At 46.5% G+C, this 23,048-nt stretch overlaps 2 protein-coding genes across 12 annotated transcripts in view; one reads left to right on the top strand and one right to left on the bottom strand.

Annotated features, from left to right (window-relative positions):
• Positions 1–23,048, bottom strand: part of LOC144484832 (uncharacterized) — a 102,259-nt gene that overhangs the window by 5,334 nt on the left and 73,877 nt on the right. Inside the window, exon 10 of the mRNA XM_078203193.1 lies at positions 17,355–17,774. Within this exon, the coding sequence (XP_078059319.1) occupies positions 17,355–17,774 (420 nt within the window). The remainder of the gene's footprint in view (positions 1–17,354; positions 17,775–23,048) is intronic.
• On the top strand, positions 215–22,727 carry LOC144484843 (uncharacterized). Of its 11 annotated transcripts, none has more exons than XM_078203212.1 (3): positions 215–268; positions 1,449–1,565; positions 20,423–22,727. In XM_078203212.1, the coding sequence occupies exon 3, from the start codon at positions 20,766–20,768 to the stop codon at positions 21,522–21,524; it is 759 nt and encodes a 252-aa protein (XP_078059338.1). In that variant the 5' UTR covers positions 215–268; positions 1,449–1,565; positions 20,423–20,765; the 3' UTR covers positions 21,525–22,727. The 11 variants fall into 11 exon arrangements, 10 of the variants coding, with proteins under 10 accessions (XP_078059338.1, XP_078059339.1, XP_078059335.1 ...); XM_078203213.1 differs by having other exon boundaries at positions 217–268; positions 1,449–1,572; XR_013496119.1 differs by lacking the exon at positions 20,423–22,727 and adding an exon at positions 4,003–4,026 and having other exon boundaries at positions 221–268.

Consider the following 23,048-nt stretch of genomic DNA (forward strand, 5'->3'; position numbering starts at 1 on the left):
CCTATGCTGCTTAGTTGCCAAATGAATTGAAGTAACACATTTGAACCTTGGCCCAATGGTACCAATCATAATCAGATCGCAAATCGTATTTTCTATTGAACAATATGGGTTTGAATGGTGAGGTGATTACCCAACATTCTCTGCGGGTGAGACTGTGTCCTATCCACATTACTGCAATTATTGCGCAAGCGCAGTACCTGGCTGTGACTGGAGCATGCGCAGGCCGGGCTGTGACTGGAGCTGCGAGGAGTCGGAAAGAAACAATGGAGTGAGGTTCAGTAATGGAGCCGCTGGGTGACCGGGGAGGGATAGAAGCAGCGGAGTGGGCTGGGAGGCTTCATAAATACCTAGTGGATGCCCCAATTCAGATAACATGTTCCCGGTATCGCTTCAATCGGTACAGAACAGAGTCGGAGCTGAGCGGCTCCAGGCCCGGGTTACCGGCCGCCATCTTGACAGGAACAATGTGCAGCAGGGCGCATGCGCTATGAGCCTGGACCAGTTACCAACTCTCCCGGATTGGACTGGAGTCTCCAGGAATTTTTTATTTGTCCAGGGAATGTGGGAATTGCTGACTAGGCCAGCATTTATTGTCTATCCCTAATTGTCCTTGAACTGAGTGGTTTGCTTGGCCATCTCAGGGCATTTTAAGAGTCAACCACATTGCTCTTGATATATAGTTAGACCAGACCGGGGAAGGATGGCAGATATTTTTCCTAATTCATTCACACTGTGGGTGTCCCTGGCTGGACCAGCATTCATCACCCATTCCTATTTGTCCTTGAACTAAGTTTCAGAGGACATTTTAAGAGTCAACCACATTGCTGTAGATCTGGAGTCACATATAAGCCAGACCAGGTAAGGAGAGCAGATTTCCTTCCCTCAAAGACATTAGTGAACTAGATGGGTTTTTACAACAACGAACAATGGTTTCATGGTCATCAGCAGGCTTTTAGTTCCAGATTTTAATTATATTCAAAATTCACCATACCATAGGATCATAGAATCCCCGCAGTGCAGAAGGAAGCCATTTGGCCCACCATCCAGCCCTATCCCTGTAACCCTGTACATTTAGCATGGCTAGTCCACCTAACCGACACATCTTTGGACTGTGGGATTCAAACCTGCATCTCTGGAAAATTGTCTGGACATTAAAAAATATACTTTTTTGTAATTTTTTTGGAATATTTCTCTTCACTGGATATTAAAATATTGACAATAGATAAAAGTTGTTTGGTTGACCATCAATCGTCCTGTAACGTGATGAGTCTTTTTGCTTTCCAATTGGCCTAGGAAGGCAGTGTGGAATGGAGGTTGGAGGATGGGGCAACATAAAAGATGTGATAAAACCTCCAGGAATACATTTAATCACAGTTGGCGATTATGGAGTAGAGAATCTTGTGAATTTCTATTCTGGACAGACAGTGATGGTTTCTGTAAATTTACAGGGTGCTGGAAATGGAGAATTGACAGACGCGAAACACAAATCAAACATCACATCGTGATCTGATGGAGTCACTTGAAAAAATCAGGACCTGGATATCAGCAGCTTCTGAATGTGGAAGGTAACAGGTTTGTCGATTCTGTCTGAGAGAGAAGATTTCAGGTCTCAGTGTGACTGGAAAAGCCCTGAGATTCACAAATCCTGAAGAACTGTGCTTGGTTCTGAGCAACATACCTTAGCAAGGACAGAATGGCCTTGGAGGGAGTGTGGCACAGATTTTCCTGAGTGATATTTGAACTCCACAGGTAAAATTACAATGTGAGATTACAGGAAGTTGTTTTAGCACAGAGGAGGCCATTTGGCCCATTGAGTCCATGCCATCTGTCTAGGGCAATCCAGTCCCATTCTATCCTCATATCTTTGCAGATTTCTTTTCCTCCAATGTCTATCTAATTTCTTTTTGAAATTATTCATCATGTCCATTTCCATCCCAATCATGGGCAGCAAGTTTTGGGTCATTAGCACTCACTGTCTAAAAACACTCTTCCTCACATCTCCTGTACTAAAGAACAAAACAAAGAACAAAGAAAATTACAGCACAGGAACAGGCCCTTTGGCCCTCCAAGCCTGCACCACCTTGCTGCCTGACTGAATTAAAACCCCCTACCCTTCCAAGGACCATATCCCTCTATTCCCATCCTATTCATGTATTTGTCAAGACGCCCCTTAAAAGTCACTATCGTATCTGCTTCCACTACCTCACCCAGCAGAGAGTTCCAGGCACCCACCACCCTCTGTGTAAAAAAACTTGCCTCGTACATCTCCTTTAAAACTTGCCCGTCGCACCTTAAACCTGTGCCCCTAATAATTGACTCTTCCACCCTGGGAAAAAGCTTCTGATTATCCACTGTATCCATGCCCCTCATAATCTTGTTGACTTGTATCAGGTCTCCGTCGTTCCAGTGAGAATAAGCCAAGTTTCTCCAACCCCTCCTTATAGCTAATGCCCTCCATACCAGGCAACATCCTGGTAAATCTTTTCTGTACCCTCTCCAAAGCCTCCACATCCTTCTGGTAGTGTGGTGATGAGAATTGAACACTATATTCCAAGTGTGGCCTAACTAAGGTTCTACATAGCTGCAATATTACTTGCCAATTTTTAAACTCAATGCCCCAGCCAATGAAGACAAGCATGCCGTATGCCTTCTTGACTACCTTCTCCACCTGCATTGCCACTTTCAGTGACCTGTGTACCTGTACACCCAGATCTCTCTGCCTATCAATACTCTTCAGGGTTCTGCCATTTACTGTAAAGAAGCATTTGAGTTGATGTAACATTGAGATTCGTAAAATGTTGAGCAATCATGTAGACTTTGCTCACGTTTAATGAGAAAGATCCAACAGTGTTTCGGCCCGATTTCGAACCAGGTACCTTTCGTGTGTGAAGCGAACATGATAACACGACAGAAGCAACTGTTTACATACAAATTAGGAGCAGCAGTCGGCCACTCGGCCCCGCTCTCCCATTCAGTAAGATTGTGGCTGATCTCATTTTAATCTCAACTTCACGTTCCTGCCTACTCCCGATAACCTTCCACCTCCTTGCTTATCAAGAATCTATCCAGCTCTGCTGTAAGATATTCAAGGACTCTGCCTCAACCACCTTTGCAGGAAGAATGTTCCAAAGTCTCTCAATCCTTTGAGAAAAAAATCCTCATCTCTAATTTAGACGGGTGACCCCTTACTTTGTGGTGCCGAGTTTAAAATTCTCCCACAAGAGGAAATGTCCTTTCCACTTCCACCCTGTCAAGTCCCCTCAGGATCTTATATGGTTCAATCAAGGTTTTACCCAAAACCTTAAATCTGTCCCCCTGGTCCTTGTACGATCAGCAAATGGAATCAGATTTTCTTTATCCACCTGATCGAAACCTGTCAGAATCTTGTGTACCTGAATCAAATCTCCCCTCAACTTCCTTTACTGGAACCATTCTGGTAAATCTCCTCTGCACCTTCTCAAGGATCTTTATATCCTTCCTGAAGAGCGGTGACCAGAGCTTTATAAATATTCAGAATAACTTCCCTGTTTATATATCAATATCACACTTTATGAAGCTCGGGATCAAATTTGCTTTGCTAATTACTCTCTTAATATGTCTTGTAGAAATACAAAATCCCTCTCCTTCACCTCTTTCTCTCTCCTCCCAGAGAGGCCAGTTGTGTTTTTGTGACAATCCGGCAGTTTTCATGGTCAATGTTTCTCAGCGCCGACCCCACAAATTCCCAGATTCATTCAGATCAGTTTGACAAGCTGCCTGTGTGTTTCTGTGGGCTCTCTCTCTCTCACTCCGTCTCTCCTGTTTTAAATCAGTTTTACAGGGGGTTAGAAGGGGAGAGTTTGACAAGCTGCCTGTGTGTTTCTGTGGGCTCTCTCTCACTCACTCCGTGTCTCCTGTTTTAAATCAGTTTTACAGGGGGTTAGAAGGGGAGAGTTTGACAAGCTGCCTGTGTGTTTCTGTGGGCTCTCTCTCTCTCACTCCGTGTCTCCTGTTTTAAATCAGTTTTACAGGGTGTTAGAAGGGGAGAGTTTGACAAGCTGCCTGTGTGTTTCTGTGGGCTCTCTCTCTCTCTCACTCCATGTCTCCTGTTTTAAATCAGTTTTACAGGGTGTTAGAAGGGGAGAGTTTGACAAGCTGCCTGTGTGTTTCTGTGGGCTCTCTCTCTCTCACTCCGTCTCTCCTGTTTTAAATCAGTTTTACAGGGTGTTAGAAGGGGAGAGTTTGACAAGCTGCCTGTGTGTTTCTGTGGGCTCTCTCTCTCTCACTCCGTGTCTCCTGTTTTAAATCAGTTTTACAGGGTGTTAGAAGGGGAGAGTTTGACAACCTGCCTGTGTGTTTCTGTGGGCTCTCTCTCTCTCACTCCGTGTCTCCTGTTTTAAATCAGTTTTACAGGGTGTTAGAAGGGGAGAGTTTGCCGCTGGGAAGCTGATGGAGTCGCTCAATTTATCGTAACTTTGATATCATCAGATGTGGAACATGGAAGGAAAAAGCACATTTCACAGTGGGGAGAATCCGTACACGTGTTGTGTGTGTGGACACGGCTTCAGACAATCATCTGACCTGTGGAGACACAATCGCAGTCACACTGAGGAGAAACTGTGGAAATGTGGGGACTGTGGGAAGGGATTCATTTCCCCGTCCAAGCTGGAAATGCATTGGCGCAGTCACACTGGGGAGAGGCCATTCACCTGCCCCACATGTGGGAAGGGATTCACTCAGTCATCCTCTCTGTTCACACACCAGCGAGTTCACTCCAGCGAGAGACCATTCACCTGCTCCGAGTGTGGGAAGGGATTCACTATTTCAGCCCACCTGCTGAGTCACCAGCAAGTTCACACTGAGGAGAGACCTTTCAGGTGTCCAGACTGTGGGAAGTGCTATAAAAGTTCTGGGGAGCTGATGCGCCATCAACGTGTTCACACTGTGGGACTGGGTTTGTGCGATCATCTCAACTCTCTGTACACCAGCAAATTCACACTGGGGAGAGACCGTTCACCTGCTCTGAGTGTGGGAAGGGATGTACGACTACATCCCACCTGCTCAGACACCAGAGAGTTCACAAGTAACTACAGTGATTAAATTTTGCTGTTACTCACATTCAGGACTGAACCATCTTCATAATGTTCTGTTTATGCTGATAATAAACGCCAGCCACTTGTCGAGGCTAATATTCCGGTTAAAAAGTCAATTAAATCAGCTTTGTGTTACAAACACAGACTGTGTTGAATCTTTTTAATTTCTCTGAACATAATTCAGTTCTTATTGAATTTCTCTCCCTCCCCCCTGTCTCCTCCATCCTCACCTCTAACAACAAGTGTGAGGAGCTCATGGAGCTTCTTTGTCACTAAGATGGAGACAATCTGATCAGCTGCCTCTGCTGCTTCCCTCCCTTCCACTAGCTCACCGGCCAAACTGTCTGTAAATTTCATCCTTTCCCGAGCCCTGAACCCATCCCTTTCTCTAGTTTCTCTGTCATTTCCCCTCATGTCCTCTCAGGGCTCATCTCATCCATGAGACTCACCTCTTGCTCCATCGACCTTATTCGCACTAAATCATCCACTAAACTACTGATCTCCAACTTCCCTTTGGTCATTGACTTGGTGCCAGTACAGAGCGAGACTGCGGATAGTTGGGAACCTGTCTCGGGGGCAGGGAATTCATATGGTGTTCGTGGAAGTGGAAATGACTAGGGTTGGGAAGCATTTTCCGATCAGGGCCAGTGTGATCTCCTGGACTTGTTTCGATCGCCTCAGGGGGTCGGAGAGGAATTTCCCAGATTTTTTTTCCGCATATTGGCCCTGGGGTTTTCACTCTGGGTTTTCGCCTCTCCCTGGAGATCACATGGTCTGAAATGGCGGGGTGGGGGTGAGTTAATAGGTTGTGATGAACAAAGCATCGTAGCTGTGAGGGACAGCTCGGTGGATAGGATATTAGTATGTAGATAGGCTGGAAAATTGGGCGGGGATCCTGGATTCAGGATTCAATCCTGGACCGGGGAGCGGCGCGGGCTTGGAGGGCCGAAGGGCCTGTTCCTGTGCTGTATTGTTCTTTGTTCTTTGACTATATTAAGTTTTCACTCTTCAGGTACTGATTCTCTGTCCTTCTGCTTCTCAGAAAACAAACTCTTGACCCCACCATCCTTACAATCTATTCCCCCATCTCCAGCCTCCCTTTCCCCTCCAAACTCCCTGAACGTGCTGTCACCTCCAAAATCCCTGTCCATCCTTCCCAGAATGCCTTGTTTGAATCCCTCCACAACACTGAAACACGAGAGACAAACAGAATCTTACCTGGAGAGAAAGACAGACAATCAGAGAGCTGAGGTCTAGTACGGATATGATCATAAAACCAGGAGACAAGGATAGCAACACCGTCATTCTGGACAGACAACAATACTTGTTGGAAGCAGACAGACAATTAACGTGGATCATTACACCAAGCCCCCTAGACCCATATACCAGAGACAGGAAGGAGAATTGGAGACAGGCTGGAAGAACTCAGTCACATTAACCAAAAACAGATGGAACATCTGGGAGGATAACAGCCAAAACCAGGGAATTCCAGCTGCTCTCAAAAATACACAAACACCCAAACAACATGGACAGAACCAGGAGAAACACCTCCAGACAGACCCATCCACTTAGACTGTGGGAGCCTGGTAGTGGATAGATCAGAATACTTTCCAGATGGTATGAAGTTCAATACAGTGGATATCCAAAGAGACTTGGGGGGTTCAGATCACCCATCTTTAAAATGCCACAAACAGGTTGAGAAAATAATCAAGAAGGCTAATGGAAAGCTGGTCTTTATATTGAGAGAACTGGAGGACAGAAGTTATTCTGCAGCTATACAAAACACTGGTTGGACCCTATTTGGAGCACGTGAGCAGATCTGTGCGCCACACCTCAGGGAGGATATGTTGGTCTTGGAGGGAGTGCAGCGCAGGTTTGCAGGAATGATACCTGGGCTTCAGGGGTTTAATTATGAGGCGAGATTATACAAATTGGACCTGTTTTCTCGAGAATTTAGAAGGTTAAGGGGTGATCTGATCAAAGTCTTCAAGGTATAAACAGGAAAAGACAGGGTAGATGAAGATAAATTATTTCCACTGGTTGGAGATTCTCGAGCCAGGAGGCAGTCTAAAGATTAGGGCCATACTGTTCAGGAGGGATGTTGGGAAGCACTTCCACACAGAAAGGGTGGTAGAGGTTTGTAACTCTCTTCCATAAAAGGCCGTTGATGCTCGGTCAGTTGCTATCTTTAAATCTTGAGATAGATACATTGTTTGTTAAGCAAAGGTATTAAGGGATATGGGTGAAAGGCAAGTATATGGAGTTAGGCCACTGAACAGCCACGATCTCATTGAATGGCGGAATGAGCTCGAGGGGCTGAATGGCCGTCTTCTGTTCCCATGTTTGTTTGTAGGGAGTTTCGACCCACACCAAGGGAGAAATGGAAGAATTTATAAAAGCCTCGATCCCTCTGTTAAACTTAAAGCCACATCAGATGAAGATGAAGCCGATTTGTCAGACACTGCCTGATTAAACTAACACAAGGAAACAACAGGCAGCAGTTAGCAAAGGGTTCTTCAAACCAAAACAGAGAGAGACAGACACCCGACACTAACACACACCAACATACCAACACACACACACCGACACATAAACTGACATATACAAAGACACGCACACACACACACACACACACACACACAGTGCACCCATTTACTTATAGTTGAATCCATAATTTGATTGCCACATCTGGGACTGAGGAAAAACAACATTGAATTCAAGGAAATTGTATGACATGTAAACACATGAAACATGAATCTGGCTCTGAAACAGACAATATAAACTGTATCATAGAATCTACAGTGCAGAAAGAGGCCATTCGGCCCATCGAGCCTGCACCGACCACAATCCCACCCAGGCCCGATTCCTGTAACCCCACATATTTACCCTCCTAATTCCCCCGACATTAAAGGGAAATTCATCATGGCTAATCAAACCATCCCACACATCTTTGGAGTGTGGGAGGAAACTGGAGCACCCAGAGGAAACCCACACAGACAGGAGAGAATGTGCAAACTCCACACAGACAGTTACCCGAGGTTGGAATCAAACCCGGGTCCCTGGAGCTGAGAGGCAGCAGTGCTCACCACTGTGCCACCATGGCCGTACTGGCATCTTTTTCCAATTCTTCATCCTGGTTCCACCACCCCCGGAACTCCACACATAAACACAGCAAGATCCCAATTTCTCTGTGCATTCTCAGCAACAAAACCAAGATCCCAACCTCCACCCTGAATCCGAACCCAAGCTTACACCTCACCCTAACTAACACCTCACCCTAATACCTCACCCTAATCCGAACCCTGGATGTGCTTCCAAACAGTACATTGGATTTGTCGTTAGTTAAAAAGGAAATTTTGACAAACCCCATGTGTACACCTTTAGTGAATTACAATTTCTCCATCATCCCTGTCCCTACCTTTCTGAGTCTCTGTGAAGGGTATCGGTATATTTTACTTACTTTAATCTGTTAACAGGTAAATACCAGTTGTTGTTGCATCAGAAAACTCAGGAATGTCACATAAACACTTGGAAACTTCAGACCAAAGACATGTTCAGACTGGAAGTGTCACTTACAGTCAGGAACAGTTTTACACCAATCTCTGATTTGACGGCATGTTTTGAAAGCAATCACCATCGGATCTTCATAAAATGTCAAGAAATGTATTGAATATTATTAGAAACAGCTTGCTCTCTTATGAAGAGAGCTTCCACAGCAGCTCGCTGGGCAACAAACACAGGATAGGTCTGTTCTCTCTACTCAGGACATGTCTCTGTCACAAACCCTGAAACAAGACATTTCTAAACTGGGATGAGTAGGTTAGAGGGATTAGCAGGTTACATATGTGGGGTTATGGGAATAGGGCCGAGGTGGGATTGTTGTTGGTGCAGACTCGATGGACGAATAACCTCCTTCAGCACTGTAGGGATTCTATGAAATACATTGGGAGAATTGCTATTTTAATGGGTATTTTCACAAATGCTATAAAATGATTTTTCAACACAAATTAATATTTTCTTCAACAGATCATTAATAAATAAAAAGTATTTAATAAAACAACCACCCAGTGTGGGGTTCAGGATTCTAACCCAGGGTTTCTGAGCTCCAGGAACCACTAACTGAACCAACCGGGAATGGTCTCCACAAAACTTCCCCAACTCCCTCCCGGGAAAAAGCTGCAAACCCGGGAGCTGCAGCTTTTTACTGGGGGTGTTGGGGCCTCCAGCGGGTGTTTGTGAATCCTCCCCGCCCACCTCCCAGGGTTTCCTTCCTTCCCAGAGATCAGAGTCCTCATTGATTTGAGGCCAAAGTGTAACCTCTTATTTATTGTCCCCCTCCCCCATCCTCTGATGTGAACCATCCTCCAGTGGCTGAGCCAGGATGGGGCCGTTAACCTGGGCCTGTTCCCGGGAGGGAGGGAGGGAGAAGCCCCGCAGCTGCAAACCAGGGAGCTGACAATGATTCTGAAGGGTTTGCGGATCCACAAAGTGTTTCCAAATCCTCCCAGCCACCGCCTAACGCTGACTCCGCTTCTCCGGGACAAACAAGCGCCAAGGACAGCAATGACACTGCGCATGCTCCACGTCACAATGCCCGGGCATTGATTGACGTTAGCTCTGGACCAATAGGAAGAGGGGGCGGGGCTGGAGGACCGAACGGGAGCGGCTGGTCCTCCAACCAATCGGAGTGGATGAGGGGCGGGACCTGAAGCATGCGCAGTGCGGGTAATGGCGACGGACGGGCGGTTTTAACTCGGAAGCGAGATCAATACGAGGTAGAGGGCGGCGTGCGGGGAATTATAAATGTGGCGGGTGGGTGGAGAGACTTTGTAAACATGTTGTTCAAACTCAAACCCCGGAAATGAACTTCCCGGTCCCCCCCTTTGTACCCAATGGAGCGGCAGCTTGTAGTGTTAGACCCGGGCTGACTGCCGCCATTGAGGCTGCATGTGGGAGGCCGGCAGGAATTGTGATCGGAGAGTGAAGCCCTGACGTCACAATGGAATGGGTGAGAGTGTGACGTCACAATGGAATGGGTGAGAGTGTGACGTCACAATGGAATGGGTGAGGGTTCCAGATGAGCTGAGACTGGGCTGGAGTCGGGCGATGGCACTGACATGTGGCCCGGTGGCACAGTGGTTAGTGCAGCTGCCTAACAGCGCCAGGGACCCGGGTTCAATTCCAGCCTCGGGTCGCTGTCTGTGCAGAGTTTCTACATTCTCCCCGTGTCTGTGTGGGTTTCCTCCGGGTGTTCCGGTTTCCTTCCACAGTCCAAAGGGCCCTGGCAGATATATTTAAAATGTTGGTATCCACGGGTGAGGTGCCGGATGATTGGAGGATAGCTCATGTTGTTCCGTTGTTTAAAAAGGCTCAAAAAGTAATGCGGGAAATTATAGGCCGGTAACTTTGATGTCAGTAGCAGATAAATTATTGGAAGGAGTACTAAGAGATAGGATCTACAAATAGTTGGATAGACAGTGACCTATTAGGGAGAGTCCAGCTTTGTGCGTGGTCGATCATGTTTTACCAATCTATTCGAGTTTTTCGAGGAGGTTACCAGGAAAGTGGATGAAGAGAAGGCAGTGGATGTTGTCTACATGGACTTCAGTAACGCCTTTGACAAGGTCCCACATGGGAGGTTAGTTTGGATGGTTCAGTCGCTGGGTATACATGGAGAGGTAGTAAATTGGATGAGACATTGGCTCAATGGACGAAGCCAGAGAGTGGTAGTGGAGGATTGCTTCTCTGATTGGAGGCCTGTGATGAGTGGTGTGCCACATGGATCAATGCTGGATCCATTGTTGTTTGTCATCTATGTCAATGATCTGGATGATTAATGTGGTAAATTGGATCAGCAAATTTGTTGTTGATACAAAGATTGGAGGTGTAGTGTTTAGTGAGGAAGGTTTTCAAAGCTTGCAGAGGGATTTGGACCAGCTAGAAAAATGGGCTGAAAAATGGCAGATGGAGTTTAATGCAGACAAGTGTGAGGTATTGCACTTTGGAAGGACAAACCAAAGTAGAACGTACAGGGTGAATGGTAGGACACTGAAGAGTGCAGTAGAACAGAGGGATCTGGGAATACAGATATATAATTCCCTAAAAGTGGCGTCACAGGTAGATAGGGTTGTAAAGAATTCTTTTGGTACATTGGCCTTTATAAATTAAAGTATTGAGTAGAAGAGATGGAATGTTATGATGAGGTTGTATAAGACATTGGTGAGGCTGAATTTAGAGTATTGTGTGCAGTTTTGGTCACCAATTACAGGAAGGATATTAATAAGGTTGAAAGAGTGCAGAGAAGGTTTACAAGGATGTTGCCGGGACTTGAGAAACTGAGTTACAGAGAAAGGTTGAATAGGTTAGGACTTTATTCCCTGGAGCGTAGAAGAATGAGGGGAGATTTGATAGAGGTGTATAAAATTATGATGGGTATAGATAGAGTGAATGCAAGCAGGCTTTTTCCACTGAGGCTAGGGGAGAAAAAAACTAGAGGACATGGGTTGAGGGTGAAGGGGGAAAAGTTTAAAGGGAATATTAGGGGGACTTCTTCACGCAGAGAGTGGTGGGAATGTGGAATGAGCTGCCAGATGAAGTGGTGAATGCGGGCTCACTTTTAACATTTAAGAAAAACTTGGACAGGTACATGGATGAGAGGGGTGTGGAGGGATATGGTCCAGGTGCGGGTCAGTGGGACGAGGCAGAAAAATGGTTCGGCACAGCCAAGAAGGGCCAAAAGGCCTGTTTCTGTGCTGTAATGTTCTATGGTTCTATGTGCCGGTTAGACGGATTGGCCATGATAAATTGCCACTTGCTATCAGGGGGTTAACAGGGAAATATGTGGATAGGGCCTGGATGGGATTGTTGTCGGTGCAGGCTTGATGGGCTGAATGGCCTCCTTCTACACTGTATTTTATTATTCATTATTATTAATTAATTACTATTAATGCTTCTATGAATGAAGGTGGTCTTGATGATGATGTGGACGTTTGGCTGGAAGCTCATCTTGGGATGAACTATTTCACCCTGGTTGTGAACAGCCTGGTTCAGCCTCAGACAGTTGCCAGGAGGAGAGATAAAGTTGTTGGTGAGGGAGTGGAGTTTGTAGTGGGGACTGAACACAATGGGTTCAGTCTTCCCAGTATTTATATGAAATAAATTTCTGTTCTTTCAGTACTGGATGTCAGACAAGTCAGGATGGTGTGTGAGTTGGAGAGGAACTTGGAGCTGATGGTGTTCACAGGGTTTGGAAATTTTGTCAAAGTTCCTGTTGAGTTGCAGATGTATAAAATCTCTCTCCTCACCTCCGGCCTCTCCTACTTCTCTCTGTTTCCACTCAGAGTGTGGAGATGCCGGCGTTGGACTGGGGTAAGCACAGTAAGTAATCTCACAACACCAGGTTAAAATCCAACAGGTTAATTTGTTAGCATAAGCCACTAGCTTTCGGAGCGCTGCCCCTTCATCAGGGGAGTGGGAGTTCTGTTCACAAACAGGGCATATAAAGACACAAACTCAATTTACAAGATAATGGTTGCAATGCGAGTCTTTACAGGTAATCAAGTCTTAAAGGTACAGACAATGTGAGTGGAGAGAGGGTTAAGCACAGGTTAAAGAGATGTGTATTGTCTCCAGCCAGGACAGTTAGTGAGATTTTGCAAGCCTAGGCAAGTTGTGGGGGTTACAGGTAGTGTGTCATGAACTCAAGATCCCGGTTGAGGCCGTCCTCATGTGTGATTGACAGATCCATGCTCACTGCTTCTGCCCTGGATGCAGAGAGCTGAAAATTTCCATGCAGGCTGCCAGACAGATAAATGTCTACATTACTGGAGTAGAAACGTGTGGAATATACAGACTGGATTCACTTCCTTTCCCTTCAGTTGCTGCAAGTCCCCAATTTCCCCCAGAATGAGAAAAGAAATGGAAAGGGGGAAACATTGATTTCCTCCCAGGTGTGGCCCAGAGGAGGAAGTTTCACTCTGAAGCTCATTGGTCAACTTCCACATTGTGATGTCACAATGGAGCCCTGCCTGAATCAGCCAATAGGAATCTCTCTGCTCCGCGGTGACGTCTCCGGGTTCCAATCGCAGGCCCGGGTGCGCGGACCCAGGAGCCCCGCCCCCACCCATTGTTCCCCTCCCCCTACACCACATCGAGCCAAGGTTTCCAGGCAACCGGCTGACGGCTCTGGACAGAGCGAGAAGCCGCTTGGTGAGCTCCCCCTCCCCCCGGACCAGGACTGCGTATGTGCGGGGGAGAGGGGAAGCTGCACATGTGCTGGGGAGAGCCCACCCTCTGATCTTCATACTGAGGTGTTGACCAATATCTTTAACTTCTTAACCAACTATCTACCACTGTTTGTTGATTGGCCAGACCTCCTGTTCACAGATTCGGGTATCTCAGCCGCTGAACACCAGCGGTGCTGGAATAAGATCAATTCTAACTCATTCTGAGTAAATATTCTCACCAGGTCCTCTGTTGGGGCCCTGCTAAGCAGCTTTAATGGTCCGTGATTGCAGAAACTGAGCAGTCACAGGAATGTGGTCAAGATAGTCCAGTCCCATAATGCCTCACATTCAACCTGCAGTCCTTCAATTATAACAGAATATGTGGCTGTATGTAGCTGCCTCAGACATGGTCAACCCCAACACTGCCTTCTTGAACTGCTGCAATGCCTGAGGTGTAAGTACACCATAAGAAGTCTCACAACACCAGGTTAAAGTCCAACAGGTTTATTTGGTAGCAAACGCCACTAGCTTTCGGAGCGCTGTTCCTTCGTCAGGTGAGTGGGAGTTCTGATCATAAAAAATCCTGTTTTGTGAACAAAACTCCCACTCACCTGACGAAGGAGCAGCGCTCCGAAAGCAAGTGGCGTTTGCTACCAAATAAACCTGTTGGACTTTAACTTGATGTTGTGAGACTTCTTACTGTGTTTACCCCAGTCGAACGCCAGCATCTCCACATCGTGTAAGTACATCCACAGTGATATTAGGGAAAGATTTCCAGCTACACATTCCAGACTTTCACTGGACTGAAGGTGGATTCCAGATTGATATATTCCATTCAACCACTCCCAAGGTGAGTTATTCCAATTCCTTTATTGTCCAGGACAATATATTCACAATAGCTTTAAAACAGAATTTAAACATTCCCATTTGATTTCAGGTATTAACATATTCTGTTAGTTTGTTCTTTATTGTCGATGGGGCAATTTGGATGGGGCACTTTTTGTGCAGTGTGTGCAGGAGGGTTTCCTGACACAATATGTGGATAGGCCGACAAGGGGTGAGGCCACATTGGATTTGGTACTGGGAAATGAACCGGGCCAAGTGTTAGATTTGGTTGTGGGAGAGAACTTTGGAGATAGTGACCACAATTCGGTGTCTTTTGTTATTGCAATGGAGAGGGATAGGGCCGGACGGCAGGGCAAGGCTTACAATTGGGGGAGAGGTAATTATGATGCGATTAGGCAAGAATTAGGGGGCATAAGATGGGAACAGAAACTGTCAGGGAAAGGCACTGATGAAAAGTGGAACTTTTTCAAGGAACAAATACTGGGTGTCCTTGATAGGTATGTCCCTGTCAGGCAGGGAGGAAATGGCCGAGTGAGGGAACCGTCGTTCACAAAAGAGGTGGAATGTCTTGTGAAAAGGAAGAGGGAAGCTTATGTAGGGATGAGGAAACAAGGTTCAGATGGCTCGACTGAGGGTTACAAGTTAGCAAGGAATGAGCTGAAAAAGGGGCTGAGGAGAGCTAGGAGGGGACATGAGAAGTCCTTGGCGGGTCGGATCAAGGAAAACCCCAAGGCTTTTTACTCTTATGTGAGGAATAAAAGAATGACCAGGGTGAGGTTAGGGCCGGTCAAGGACAGTGGTGGGAACTTGTGTATGGAATCAGTAGAGATAGGCGAGGTGATGAATGAATACTTTTCTTCAGTGTTCACCAAGGAGAGGGGCCATGTTTTTCAGGAAGAGAAGGTGTTACAGGCTAATAGGCTGGAGGAAATAGATGTTCGGAGGGAGGATGTATTGGCAGTTTTGAATAAACTGAAGGTCGATAAGTCCCCTGGGCCTGATGAAATGTATCCTAGGATTCTTTGGGAGGCGAGGGATGAGATTGCAGAGCCTTTGGCTTTGATCTTTGGGTCCTCGCTGTCCACGGGGATGGTGCCAGAGGACTGGAGAGTGGCAAATGTTGTTCCTCTGTTTAAGAAAGGGAATAGAAATGACCCTGGTAATTATAGACCGGTTAGTCTGACTTCGGTGGTTGGTAAATTGATGGAAAGATGCGGATTAATCCGGGATAGTCAGCACGGATTTGTGAAGGGCAAATCGTGCCTCACAAATTTGATAGAATTTTTTGAGGAGGTAACTAAGTGTGTTGATGAAGGTAGGGCGGTTGATGTCATATACATGGATTTTAGTAAGGCGTTTGATAAGGTCCCCCATGGTCGGCTTATGATGAAAGTAAGGAGGTGTGGGATAGAGGGAAAGTTGGCCGATTGGATAGGTAACTGGCTGTCTGATCGAAGACAGAGGGTGGTGGTGGATGGAAAATTTTCGGACTGGAGGCAGGTTGCTAGCGGAGTGCCGCAGGGATCGGTGCTTGGTCCTCTGCTCTTTGTGATTTTTATTAATGACTTGGAGGAGGGGGCTGAAGGGTGGATCAGTAAATTTGCTGATGACACCAAGATTGGTGGAGTAGTGGATGAGGTGGAGGGGTGTTGTAGGCTGCAAAGAGACATAGATAGGATGCAAAGCTGGGCTGAAAAATGGCAAATGGAGTTCAACCCTGATAAATGTGAGGTGATTCATTTTGGTAGGACTAATTTAAATGTGGCTTGCAGGGTCAAAGGTAGGGTTCTGAAGACTGTGGAGGAACAGAGAGATCTTGGGGTCCATATCCACAGATCTCTAAAGGTTGCCACTCAAGTGGATAGAGCTGTGAAGAAGGCATATAGTGTGTTAGCTTTTATTAACAGGGGGTTGGAGTTTAAGAGCCGTGGGGTTATGCTGCAACTGTACAGGACCTTGGTGAGACCGCATTTGGAATATTGCGTGCAGTTCTGGTCACCTCACTATAAGAAGGATGTGGAAGCGCTGGAAAGAGTGCAGAGGAGATTTACCAGGATGCTGCCTGGTTTGGAGTGTCGGTCTTATGAGGAAAGGTTGAGGGAGCTGGGGCTGTTCTCTCTGGAGCGGAGGAGATTGAGGGGAGACTTAATAGAGGTTTATAAAATGATGAAGGGGATAGATCGAGTGAACGTTCAAAGACTATTTCCTCGGGTGGATGGAGCTATTACGAGGGGGCATAACTATAGGGTTCATGGTGGGAGATATAGGAAGGATATCAGAGGTAGGTGTTTTACGCAGAGAGTGGTTGGGGTGTGGAATGGACTGCCTGCAGTGATAGTGGAGTCAGACACTTTAGGAACATTTAAGCGGTTATTGGATAGGCACATGGAGCACACCAGGATGATAGGGAGTGGGATAGCTTGATCTTGGTTTCAGATGAAGGTCGGCACAACATCGTGGGCCGAAGGGCCTGTTCTGTGCTGTACTGTTCTATGTTCTATGTTCTATGTTCTATGTCAGGCTGGGGTTGGTCCTCTTGGAGCAAAGGAGGTTGAGGGGAGATTTGATAGAGGTGGACAAGATTCTGACAGGTTTAGATAAGGTGGACAAAGAAAAGCTGTTCCCATTAGCTGATGAGACAAGGATGAGGGGGACACAGGTTTAAGGTTTGGGTCAGAGATGCAGGGGCGGATGTGAGGAAGAATATTTTGATGCAGTGAATGGTAATGACGTGGAACTCGCTGCCTACGAGGGTGGAGGAAGTGGAGACAATAAACAATTACAAAGGAAATTGGATGAGCATTTGGGAAGTTTCAAACAGAAATAGTAACTCTTAACTTCCTCACACCCTGTCACTCTGTGATCCGTGTGAAATTTGAAACCAGGTATTCGCAACAAGACTCAAAGAGCATCAGCCCACTGGAGGCAAAGTCATGAGACCGGTCAGTCCAGCAGAAAGAAACCCTCCGACCCTCCCCATTGACCAACTGTGAGAATGAACAAAATGTCCTGATGTAATTGAGAGCAGAAACAATAACAGCAGAATCCAACCCCTGTGAACTTGTTGGTGCCTCAGCAGCTGTGATGAAATTCTGAACCCTTTTTATACACTCAGCAGGTGAACGGTTTCTCCCCAGTGTAACCTCACTGATGTCTCAACAGGTGGGATCACTGAGTGAATTCCTTCCCACACTGAGAGCAGGTGAATGGCCTCTCCCCAGTGTGAACTCGCTGGTGTCTCAGCAGGCATGATGACTGAGTGAATCTCTTCCCACACTGAGAGCAGGTGAATGGCCTCTCCCCAGTGTGAACTCGCTGGTGTCTCTGCAAGGCGGATGACACAGTGAATCCCTTTCCACACTGAGAGCAGGTGAATGGCCTCTCCCCAGTGTGAACTCGCTGGTGTGTCTGCAGGTCAGATGACCGAGTGAATCCCTTCCCACACTGAGAGCAGATGAATGGCCTCTCCCCAGTGTGAATTCGCTGGTGTGTCCATAGATTGGATAACTGGTTGAATCCCTTCCCACACTGAGGGCAGGTGAACGGCCTCTCCCCAGTGTGAATTCGCTGGTGTCTCTGCAAAGTGGATGACACAGTGAATCCCTTTCCACACTGAGAGCAGGTGAACGGTCTCTCGCCAGTGTGAATTCGCTTGTGTGACTGCAGGTGGGGGAACCGAATGAATCCCTCCCCACATTGAGAGCAAATGAATGGCCTCTCCCCAGTGTGGTGCGCCGATGAGCATCCAGCCGACATGGGGCTCTGTATCTCTTCCCACAGTCCCCACATTTCCATGGTTTCTCCATGGTGCAGGTGTCCTTGCCTCTGCCTTGGGTGGACAATCAGCTGAAGCCTCATCCACACACACAACACGTGTACAGTGTCTCACCGCTGTGAATGGTGTGATATTTATTCAGGCTGTGTAACTGGTTAAAGCTCTTCAGTCAGTGCACTGGAACACTCTCACTTGAATGTGGAAGTGTGTTGGTGCTTTTTCAGTCAGATTGATGTTTGAAATCTTTTCAAATCTTCCAGATTCAATGGCCGATGATATTCAGGTCCCAAGGAATATGTCTCTGTCAGATCTAGACGTGACGTTCGAGATTTTAGCCTGTGATTCCTCTTTCAATATCCTGTAAAACAAGTTGACACAAGTCATCAGTGTCAGTACAGGATCGAAATTCAGAACAGACAATTCCAGTTTCTATGAAACATTCTTTCTCTCTCAATCCCCAAAAGCTGTAAATCTCCATCCCACACACTCTCCCTCCATTCTCACTCTGCTGTATCTAATATTCACCCTCCCAATTCTCCTGAAGGTGCTGATTGAGGCTGATTGACAGATCCATGCTCACTGCTTCCTGTCCTGGACACCGAGAGCTGAAAATCTCCATGCAGGCTGCCAGACAGATATATGCCCATATGACTGGACTGAAAATGTGAGGAATATACACACTGAATTCACTTCATTCCCTTCAGTTGCTGCAAGTCCCCAATTTCCCCCAGAATGAGAAAAGAAATGGAAAGGGGGAAACATTGATTTCCTCCCAGATGTTGCCCAGAGGAGGGAGTTTCACTCTGAAGCTCATTGGACAACTTCTGCATTGTGACGTCACGATAGAGCCCTGCCTGAATCAGCCAGTAGGAATCTCGCTGCTCTCCGGTGACGTCACTGCGGTTCCAATGCGCAGGCCCGGCCGTTCCTACCCATTTTTCCCCTCCCCCTCCTCCAGCCAAGGTTTCCAGGCAACCGGCTGACAGCTCCGGCCAGAGCGAGAAGCCGCTCGGTGATCTCCTCCCGCCGGCCCGGACTGCGCATGTTCAAGGGAGAGGGAAGCTGCGCATGTGCGGGGGAGGTGCCCACCCGCTGAGACATACTGAGATTTTGACCAATGGGAAGAGTTGGAAGACCGCAAGGAGTCTGGTCCTCCAGCCAATCAGAGCTCCCCATTGTCTGAATGCGGAAGTTGGTTGGCCAATGAGCTTCAGACCAAACCTCCTCCTCTCAGCAACACCTGTGAGCAAATCCAAAGGTGTTCTGTCAGTATATTAAGAGCAGGAGGTATCGCTTCTCGGCCTTTTGGCTAAGATCCAGTGTTGCTGTGCTTGGTTGAAGTCATTTGGTTACATTTTAGCTTCAATTGAAGCAGTTTTTAAAAGCGGCATCTCGGAATGCACAATGAATAGTCAGATCCTCGGAGGTACAGAGGATCAGCGGGACCTTGGTGCGTATGATCATAGATCTCTGAAGACAGTAGGACAGCGACATAAGGTGGTTCAGAAGGCACGTGGCATACTTGCCTTTATTAACCGAGGCATTGACTATAAGGGCAGGGAGGTTATGATGGAGCTGTATAAAACACTGGTGAGGCCACAGCTGGAGTACTGTGTGCAGTTCTGGTTGCCACACTATAGGAAGGATGTAATTGCACTGTAGAAGGTGCAGAGGAAATTCCCCAGGGTGTTGCCTGGGCTGGAGTGTTTCAGCTATCAAGAGAAACTGGATAGGCTGGCGTTGTTTTTCTTGGAGCAGAGAAGGGTGAGAGGGACCTTATTGAGGTGTATAAAATTCTGAGGGGCACAGATGGAGGGGGACAGGAAGGAACTTTTCTCTTTAGTAGAGGGGGCAATAACCAAAGGCATGGATTTAAGTTCAGGGGCAGGAGGTTTCTTGAAGATGTGAGGAAAATCCTTTTCACTCAGACGGTGGTGGGAATCTGGAACTCACTGCCTGAAACATTTAAGAAGTATTTAGATGAGCTCTTGAAATGCCATAGCATACAAGGTTACGCACCAAGAGTGGAAAATGGGATTAGAATAGAAAGGTGTTTGATGGTCGGCGCAAACACGATAGGCTGAAGAGCCTCTTTCCATGCTGTCAAACTCTATGACCACCCTCACAGGCAGCAAGTTCAAGACTATCATCAATCACAACCCCCTGTATCTTCACTAACTGAAACAATCCATTTAAAACATTCTTAGTCGAGGAAAGTAGCCATATTTCTGTTATTCTCCTGCATGGAGATTTCCAACTCTCTGTGTCCAGGACAGGAAGCCGTGAGCATGGATCTGTCAATCAGCCTCAATCAGCACCTTCAGGAGAATTGGGAGGGTGAATATTAGATACAGCAGAGTGAGAATGGAGGGAGAGTGTGTGGGATGGAGATTTACAGTTTTGGGGAATGAGAGAGGAAAGAATGTTCTATAGAAACTAGAATTGTCTGTTCTGAATTTCTATGCTGTACTGACAATGGTGAATTTTTCAAACTCGTTTTACAGGATATCAGAAGGTGAGGATTTACAGACAAAAACTCAAAACAAACATCACGTCAGCATTCAATTTATCGGGACCTGAATATCACTGACCTTTGATTCTAGAAGGTGAAATGTTTCTCTGTTCTGTCTGCTTCAGAAGATTCTCAACATCAGTGTGACTGGAAAAGCACCGAGACTCACACACCCGAGTGAGAGTGTTCCAGTGCACTGAGTGTGGAAAGAGCTTTAACCAGTTACACAGCCTGAAAATACATCGCAGCATTCACAGCGGGGAGAGACTGTACCCGTGTTCTGTGTGAGATTTAACTGATTGTTTAACCTGGAGAGTCACAAGGACACCCGAACCATGGAGAAACCGTGGAAATGTGGGGACTGTGGGAAGGGATACAATGCCCCATCAGAGCTGGAAACTCATCGACGCAGTCACACTGGAGAGAGACCGTTCAGCTGCTCTGATTGTGGGAAGGGATTCACTCAGTCATCCCACCTGCAGAGACACCAGCGTGTTCACACTGGGGAGAGGCCATTCACCTGCTCTCAGTGTGGGAAGGGATTCACTCGGTCCTCCCACCTGCTGAGTCACAAAGTCACTCACACCAATGAGAGACCCTTTAAATGTACTGACTGTGGGAGTGGATTTAAAAGTTCTCGAGAACTGAAGTCTCACCAGCGCATTCACACTGAGGAGAGACCGTTCAGCTGCTCTCACTGCACAAAGATGTTTAGAACGACATTCCACCTGCGGAAACACCAGCGAGTTCACACTGGGGAGAGGCCGTTCACCTGCTCTGTGTGTGGGAACGGGTTCACTCAGTTATCCATCCTGCTGAGACACAATCTCATTCACACCAATGAGAGACCCTTTAAATGTTCTGACTGTGGGAGCGGATTCAAAAGCTCAGTGGATCTGGTGTCCCACCAGCGCATTCACACTGAGGAGCGACCGTTCAGCTGCTCTCACTGCACAATGAGATTTAAATGGTCATCTGCACTGCGGATACACCAGCGAGTTCACACTGGGGAGCGGCCGTTCGCCTGCTCTGTGTGTGGGAAGGGATTGACTCGGTTATCCAACCTGCAGAAACACCAACAGATTCACAAATGATTACCGAGTTGGTTTCTGCTGTTAATCACATCCAGGACTGAACCACGTTCATTCTGACAGTTGGTGAAGTGGAAGGTTGAAGGGTTCTCTTTCTGTTGGACTGGCTGGTTTCACCCCTCTGCTTCCAATGAGCTGATGCTCTTTGAGCCTGGGAGAGCACATTTCCAATGAAATAAGAACACAGAAAATTACATCACAAGAAGAGGCCCTCCAAGCCTGCACTGATCATGCTGCCTGACTTAACTAAAACCCCCTACCCTTCCAGGGACCATATTCCCCTATTCCCATCCTATTCATGTATTTGTCTAGATGCCCCTTAAAAGTCACTACTGTATCCGCTTCCACTACCACCCCCGGCAGCGAGTTCCAGGCACCCACCACCCTCTGTGTACAAAATCTGCCTTATACATCTCCTTTAAACCTTGCCCCTCGCTCCTTAAAGCTGTGACTCTTCCACCCTGGGAAAAAGCGTTTGACTATCCATTCTGTCCATGCCCCTCATAATATTGTAGACTTCTATCAGGTCGCTCCTCAACCTCTGTTGTTCCAGTGAGAACAAACCAAGTTTCTCCAACCTCTCCTCATAGCTAAACAAACAAATAAACAAAATGATCCACAAAATCTGACGAAAGACATTTATTTTATCCTGGATAGTAAATAGTGTTTTTCCTCCACTGCAAGTAGATCTAAAATAAATACAGAAAGAACTGGAAAAACACAGGTCTGGCAGGCATCTGTGGGGAGGGAAACTGAGTTAATGTTTCACGTCCAATGTAACTCTACTTCAGAACTAGAGGGAGAAATGTGATGGGTTTGATACTGGTGAGAAAGGGGGAGGGTCAGGTCGAACAAAAGGGAAAGTCAGGGATTGGTTAGAGGGCGACGAGATTAAATGTCAAAAATGTCCTGGAACAAAAGGCAAAGGGAGAGGTAATGGTTGTAGTGAAGAAAGAAAGCAGTTTTGTCACTAGATTAATTGTATCCTCAATTACTTGCCCCATTTTCTGTCATTATCAGGAATACAATAGAATAATTTCACACCATCCCTTTATCTGATTCTATACAATCCCTGTACAAATGTTGAGGCTAATCAGAGCTGGAAGGTCTCTCTCGCCGGTACATTTATCTTCACTGCACATTCTTTACATACACAGCAATTAAGCTTTTACATTTGACTGCAAATAAAACTCAATCTTTCATTCTAACTACTGATTCATTATTGATTCATTAACTTTAACTCAATTATGGCTCACTACTTATTCAACCATCTGTTACTGACTGGTAGCTAATTGTTAGAGTAATCTTTAATTAATATATTTGGTTAATACAAGATACAATGGTTCAAAAATATACTTTGTGAAAGACACAAAGCTTTCTTACTAATCTTGATCAGGTTGAACCATCAGCCTCATTATTGAGCCAGACTTTTGCAGAATATAATGTCCTCTAACTTATCAAAATGATTGAAGAATTCCTTAATTGCTTGCTCAGCAGTGTCTAGAGGCTTTTAGCTTTATGATATAA

Source organism: Mustelus asterias, unplaced genomic scaffold (genome assembly GCF_964213995.1).
Source record: "Mustelus asterias unplaced genomic scaffold, sMusAst1.hap1.1 HAP1_SCAFFOLD_129, whole genome shotgun sequence".
NCBI lineage: Eukaryota > Metazoa > Chordata > Chondrichthyes > Carcharhiniformes > Triakidae > Mustelus > Mustelus asterias.

What these genes read in the sequence shown, in the direction of transcription:
- LOC144484843 (XM_078203212.1), top strand. Translation starts at nt 20,766, where the DNA reads ATGGAGAAACCGTGGAAATGTGGGGACTGTGGGAAGGGATACAATGCC.